Source organism: Egretta garzetta, unplaced genomic scaffold (genome assembly GCF_000687185.1).
Source record: "Egretta garzetta isolate BGI_Z169 unplaced genomic scaffold, ASM68718v1 scaffold29, whole genome shotgun sequence".
In the NCBI taxonomy this organism is placed as follows: domain Eukaryota; kingdom Metazoa; phylum Chordata; class Aves; order Pelecaniformes; family Ardeidae; genus Egretta; species Egretta garzetta.
Window position 1 is genome coordinate 1,243,888 of NW_009260796.1, and position 7,208 is coordinate 1,251,095.

The 7,208-nt window shown below is 49.2% G+C and overlaps 1 protein-coding gene across 1 annotated transcript in view; it reads left to right on the forward strand.

Moving 5' to 3' along the window:
- The first annotated feature begins 700 nt into the window (after window positions 1-700).
- Window positions 701-7,208, forward strand: part of TTLL10 (tubulin tyrosine ligase like 10) — a 28,750-nt gene continuing 22,242 nt past the window's right edge. The window contains exons 1-4 of the mRNA XM_035902145.1: window positions 701-731; window positions 1,053-1,191; window positions 6,004-6,087; window positions 6,707-6,851. Coding sequence (XP_035758038.1) covers window positions 701-731; window positions 1,053-1,191; window positions 6,004-6,087; window positions 6,707-6,851 — 399 coding nt within the window. The remainder of the gene's footprint in view (window positions 732-1,052; window positions 1,192-6,003; window positions 6,088-6,706; window positions 6,852-7,208) is intronic.

Consider the following 7,208-nt stretch of genomic DNA (forward strand, 5'->3'; position numbering starts at 1 on the left):
TGCTTATGGCGAGGAGGGGTGGGAGCTTGCTGGAAGCCACAATTTGGACAGAGGACTGACTACCTGTGTGACTCCTGGACCGAAGCACTCAGTGATGGGCTAGGAGGGTGCCACCCAGCAATACGAGCCTCTGCGGATCTACCAGGGAACACCAGCCAGGGCAGCTGATTCCCACATAACTATCGCTACTGGGTTTGGAACACAGCAGTGGGAAACCTGGGCAAGTGAGAAGGACCATGTACAATGGCTGTTCGCTTTACTTCTTCCTCACCTTTCTTTTTCCCACTGCCACACCTGAGACAGTGGGTTTGGGTTTTGCTTAAGCTGGGCTGGCTGCACCCAATGCTATGCCAGCGCCTTGCCGCTGCTTGGGTCGCAGCTCCAAATCAGGACAAAGCAGAAGAACGAAACATCAGAAGCGGCTCAGCACAAAGCCAAAGCAGCATCCACAAAGCAACAGAGGCAGGTGAAAAGGGAGTGCATTTTCTAGGAAATATTCCCAATTTCCTCAAAATATTGATACAAAGCCAGATGAAACCCTTGGAATCCCCTTTTCTGTGACTGACAGAGTCTTGCCCCTCACAACTCTTGCTCTCATGAAGTGGTGAGCTCCCGTCTTTCTGTTGATTTCAAGCAGGGTTGGAGGTGCTCAGCAATGCTGAAAACTGGTCCTGTAGCGAGAAACTCATTTGGTGAAATCATGGTGCAGAGGATTCAGCTCTTGATCACAGGTATGTAGGTGTAAACTGGGATTTGGCTGAGCGTCTCGGTTCCTCTGCTTTCTCATTCTGCTGCAAGAAGCCCTTGTGGCAGGGGGACGGATCAGTCCCCTTGCACACGCAGGGTTTCTGTGATAGGTAACATGAAATGGGCACTGGGGCTGGACCCGCCACAGTTGCAGGGTGGGTTTGAGTGGCCTCAGTGCAAAACTGTGACAGCAGCCAGCCAAACCCCTTGGATTTCACGTTTGAATCTAGAGGGTTCGTCTCCTCCTGATTCCATGGCTTCGTTTCAGAATTGGGGCTTAATCATTAATTTCCCTGTGTCTGCAGCCTGCCTGCTGCGCAGGGAGAGGCAGGGCCAGACTGACACGCTGCTTCGGAAAAGCCGATACGTGTTGCACTGCCTCCCATCACTCCCCCCGGTACTGACACACAGCCTACACAATCCACGGCTGCGGCTTCATTCCGGGTGGGGACCACACAGCTCACGACTGGGAGGCCCAAGGATGCCTTGTTTAATAAACATATCAAAGACATTTATAATTAACCTGTTATTGTTGAAGTCCACAACACGTAGATATTGTTTTTTCCATCGTACAGGTGAGAAAATGAATGTCTAGAAGAGCATATGAGTTTCCCCTGTCTCTTATGGTGGCGTTCTTGCAGGAGCAAGGGGAGATCGCACTTTCTGACCCCTACAGCCGTTCTGCACGCTCAAGAAAATACGTGTACATGACCGGGCATAGCCCCCCCCGGCTGCTTCCACACGCTGGGCTTCTCCCTCCCAGATGGTGCTGTAAGCCCCTGTAAAAACATTCTGTAAAAAAACCCCACTGCTACTGTTGGAAAATAGCAATGCCAAGCCAGGGGGGGAAAAAAAAAAAAAAGGCATTGGAATTGGCCTCATCTCAGCTCCAGGGGGACTTTGGGAATTATTCTGTTTGTACGTGCAGGAGGCTGGGGAGAAGCAGCCTGCAAACACGATTAGAACATTGTTTTGTGAGAGACGGGCTGTTCCGACCCTCCGGTCAGCTATGGAAAAGGGCACTTGGCCCATATGCACCACCAGCACATGAGTCACTCCTCAAAAATCTTTGAATGAAAGAGATCGTCTCGATAGCGCCGCTCTCCCACGGACAGCCCGTGGTGGAACCTCCCCTCCGTGCGGTCGCCTCAGGGCTGAAGCTGGTAGCCAGCCCCGGCTGTGCTGAGCCCAGCCCCGGGCGCTGGTTTTGGCTCAGTGGCTTTTGGAAGGAACAGCGCTGCTCACCTGAACGCAGGGACGATCGGGAGCAGGAGCTGCTAAGGCGTCCCTCATAAGCCACTGACACGGGAATTTTCTGTCCTCAAATTGCATCTATTTATAGAGAGAGGCATCAAAAAGCGTAACGTTCCTGCAGCAAAGCAAAGATTGTTTTCTTCAGCAAGACAATATTGCCACGTGTTTATGTAGCTCGCTTCCTTCCACAGTATGTTTTGCAAAATAAATCCATTAGGTGGTCACAAAAACCGAGAAAAATTCAGACCCTCCGAGACCCGCTGTCTTCCCTACCTGCAGCGTGCGTTGACGTGCGACGTGAGCGCTCCGCTCCGTTGTTTTCCTGGCTGTGGAACAGCACGGCTCAGTTGCTTCCTTCAAGGTTCTGCATAAGGAACAATGTGGAACATTTATTTTTTTTTAAAGGAACTTTCTGTGGTTTAATATTTGAATTTTTACCAGGTTTTGTTTGATACAGCACTCCTTGCTCTTGTAGCTTGGATTCCATGAGAACCTTGAAAAATAATTATAACCTTATTATTGCACCTTCTATAGTGCAAATATATTTCTTATATAAATCTTGATATATTTTACAGTTGAGGGACTGGTTTGTTATACCTGTGTTTTGTACGGATCCCATACGACTTTCAGAAATACGGAATGCAAATGGGCCTTTCACATGGAATCACAGAATTATAGAATTGTCTAGGTAGGAAAAGACCTTTAAGATCATCAAGTCCAACCGTTAACCTCGCACTGCCATCCCACCACATCAAACATTCCAACTGTATATGCTTAAACTACAGACCAAATGCAGCAGCAAGCTGTCCCGCTGCTGGATTCCCAAAACACGGACGCAAAAGTTGCCCGAGTAGCTAACGAGGCCACAGCAACTCTTTGACAGAAGAACTACCTTGAATTAAACACGTGCTGTCTCTATCTGCACCCGTGCTGGCAGTACACGCTCTTTTCTATTGCGTGTTATTTTTGGAGCCTGGCTTTCCAAGATAATAAGGATCACACAGTCACTTTGTCATTTCTTACTCTAAGGACTTCTAAACCTATTGGTCAGGTTCTACGAAGCTCAAGTTTTTAGAGGCCTCCTCCGTTCCTGCAGGTTTCACGTGAACAGGCGGCTGGGTAGAAGAGGCGGCGAATGCCCCCTCCCGCTCCCCGCCTCCTCCGAAGGAAAACCCGCAGCGTGCTTTGCGTTACGTGCTTAGCACTAAGAGATTCAAACAGAAAAGGGCAGGAAAATAGGTGGCCAAAGTGCATTTAAAATAGCCTGTGTTAGGATCTCAAAACACAGGGCAAACCCATAGTTCAGTCTTCTCTGGTCCTTCTCTAAGGAACATCTCATTTCGCTGAACGCGACGGAAAACGGAAGCAGCACCTATTAACGTCTCCGGTGAATGAAATGCCTCCTTTGACTCCACAACTGCCAGCCTCTCCCCTTCTCCAACCATTAGGCAATATTTCCTAGAGGGTGTAACGTTTGCTGAAGGTATTTGCAGTGCCGCAGGTTGCAACACTGCCGTCCTCCCACTCCCTGCTGTTCCCCGTGTGACCAGAGAGATTAGGTGGGGTGGGTTGGCCGTGAGAGGTAATCCAGGAAGGTTGAAGGTAAGGCAAGGGCAGGATCCTGAGCAGCTCTGCGTGAGCACCGGCGCTAACCAGAGGCATTGTGCGCCAACAGGAAAATACGGGGAACGTTCTTGAAGGTCACCGTGACCGCCGGGGAGGAGTGCCAGAGCATTCACACCGCCTTGGCACGTCCACGCCGGGCCAACCCAGGGAGAGGTTGAATCCAAGCCAAATTCCGCCTTCCATCAACTTTTCTCATCTCTTTTGGTTGGGGGTGGCGGTGGGGGAGTTACCATGTAAGAAACCACAGGGCTTACTGCTGGATTTTCACTCTTCCTCCCTTGTAGCTTTAATTGTGAGGAGCTGTATGGGTTCCCTGGATCTCTTCACAGATGAGATCCTGAGATTTCAGCATCTCGGGTGCTGCTGGTAGATGTGTCCAAAGTTTTCTTTGTGTACATCCAGCTGCAGTCACCAAAAGAACCCACCCAAAACCACCTTAGTTTTTGCTCCTGCATCTGAAGGACAGAAAAATCTATATAGAGAGAGGAATTTAAGGCTACATAAATAGCCCCTTTAGCGATGTATGTTTGAGGGAGGCTCTGAAAGTGTCAAAACCCTTTATTATTGCCAGTTTGGTAGCACACAGTGGCTGCCTGAAAAAATCAAGGCCCCATCATTTTAGCCACTTCTCACCGCACTGAGATAATTAATGGTCTAATAAAACCAAAAACACGAGGGAGGAGAGACTTCTATAGAAATCGTGATTCTTCAAAGTCATAAAACAGTTCATTTAGTCATAAAACTGGCAATGGATGCACTCCCATTTGGTTAGAACCGCATTTTTGAGAAACACTCCAAACCATGGAGTTTTTCCTTTTCCGTACTTATCCCAGCATTCCCAGGCTCCTGAGAACACAGGTAGGACCTTATGAGGTTTGGGATGAAGAGAGGAATGCAAGATTCCCTTCCCTTTCGTTCCCTTTCCTTTCCACCCAATTAATCTCTGGCTCAGCTCACCAGTAGCTGCAGCTTAGTGACAAAGCACAACTGTTCAAGGGATTCATAACCAGTTATAGGGAGTCTTCTAAGAGAAATCTCTGTATTTGGCTGTTACCTCATGCTATCATCTGCTTATTCCCCATTTTTAAAATATGTTTGAATTTATATACCTCAGTGTCATTTGGGTCAGCGTGAGCTGTGTTCTGGCAGTGTCACTGCTGCCTTTTTTAATGGCCACCGGTGAGTTTGCAGGTGTGCTTTTGGCCACGTCTGGCATGCGATTTTCACAGGAATATCATGATCACCCCCCCTCAGCTGGCTTCGGCTCAACCCTTGGGTGCAACCTGAGCTGGATCCTGCCTGGAGGGAGCTGAAGCAGGGGGGGCACTCGCCCTGCCCCACCAGTAATGGAGGGCACTGAGGATCTGATGTCCACATGGTATGGAAAAGGCGTGCTCCCCTCTCTCCAGACCCACTTCTATGGTGCGGGTACATTTGCTGGCGCAGACCTCGCCTTTGCACAGAGCAGTTTTGGTTGGCCCTCGGGGGCTGCCACAGCAGCTGCCTTTGGCCTCCGAGTTGCTCTTCAGAACTTTGCAGAAGGATTTGCCTCTGTTCACTGAAGAAACAGAAGGACTTATGAGGATTTAGGATGCTAATTTTGCCAGGTTTTGTGATTTGATGTAGTCTTGGCAAATTTAACAGCGCACACTGTGCTGGACCGACTCCAGTGCTCGGCATTAACGGAGTCCAACAAAGTACTGAGCTACGCAAACTCTGCCTCAGAAAGGAAAAGTATGTTATAGACAAAGTATACATTTGAATGTCTTTAATCTGTTGTCCTATTGGTGACTGTGCACTGGAGGGAATGCCGTTGGACTTTCTGGTTTGCCATTCGGAGCAGTGCGAGTGGCAGGGGTGGCTCAAGCAGAGGTGAAGCCTGACCTTTAGAAGACTCAAGGAAAGCCACAGCAGAGCGAGCAAAAATATGCCAGCCAGCAGACACCCAGAGAACTGGTTTTCCCATTTTTCTGTTACGCAACCCCACCCCAAAACACGCAGGGTGATTTGCTCGGCAGCCCTCCTGTAGCGTTGCCGCCGCACAGCTTCGTCTAAAAGCACACACATCTGGAGAAAGCCCTTTGTGTTTTAACGGCAGAACCCCTCGCGTGATTGCCAACAGTAGCCTGGCAGCTGTTGCCAGGGGATCAGCCCGTGTTTATAGCACTGAAGGCTTCCCAACCCTCCCAGGCAGGCACATCGGAATCTCCGTATTTATCAAGCAGGAGCAGGCTGGGTTTCCGAGCCCCCGCTCGCTGTTGCGAACCCCCCGGTTCCTCAGCCGATGGCTTAAGGCAGTCTGCACTCATCCAGAGCACAAACCCGCTCCAGCACAGGATGGTTTGGTTCTTTAGAAGCTGTTTGTGGCCTGACTAGGAGTCAACGCAAGTTCTCCCAACGGAAGGCAGGGCAGGGAGCAGTTAAAGCTCTGCTAAAGTATTTAGAAACCGCCGAGCAAAGGTTAGAATTTCCATTACTTTCTATTAGCTTAAGATACGGTTTTAGCCCCTGAAAGAAGGGGCTAAGAGGCCAGAAGATGTGGTTGTACAGATTGGCTCTCTAATCCCCGTGAAGATGCGGTGCGGAGTGATTTATCAGTAAGATGCCGAAGCTATTTTCTGTCATCTGATGACAGCAGCGCCGGCTTACGAGCTAAACAGCTGTTTGCATCTGTGTTATGGTATCTGGAGTGAATGCTCCAGGCCCTTACTCCAAACACGATGTGGCAAATCCTCAAAGCCTCTTCTCCGAGATCTCATCCGACCACCAAAACTGGGCAACCTGCTGTCATCAGATATACTTTGGTAAAAGCACTGGACCGTTTTGTTGAGTTGCTGCAGAACAACTAGGGAGCACCTCTCCAGACAAACAAGATGATGCCTAAAATGTTGTTCTTTGATATAAAAGGCTTTACATAAATTCTGGATGCAGCAGCACCATCTCTTTATCATCACCTGCAATCCCTGTGTGCATTAGTGCCTGTGACTAAGGACGTGCCACAGAGACAGTCACCATTAAAAGGCAGGAATAAGGAGGAGGCTTTTTCTTACTGCAGACGTTTCTTTCTACTGTTTTTAAGATCCTTTTACTTTGCCAGGAGAGTGCATAAATCTGGTGTCTGGATGGAAAGACACACACAAACTGTGAGGCCACTGGGTGCATTAGGTCCTCACAAGCCGATATTTGCAAAGCTCGAGTCCTTCAGCCTCACAGGGAGGGGATGGGTAAGTGCTCAATAACACAAGAAAAGAAAATTCTGAGAAGCGTTTATCCTAAAATGAAACTACAGGAAGAGGCTGGGATAAGAAAAAAACAAAGAGTAGAAGGCCAGCAGAATGGAAGAGCTGCTTTTGGTTGAGAGGAAGATTTCTGCTTTTGACCATAGAATCATAGAATGTTTTGCGTGGGAAGGGACCCCTAAAGGTCACCCAGCCCAACCCCCCTGCAGGAGCAGGGACACCTTTAACCACATCAGGTTGCTCACAGCCCCGTCCAACCTGGCCTGGAATGTTCCCAGGGATGGGGCCTCCACCACCTCTCTGGGCAACCCCTTCCAGTGTTTCACCACCCTCAGTGTAAAG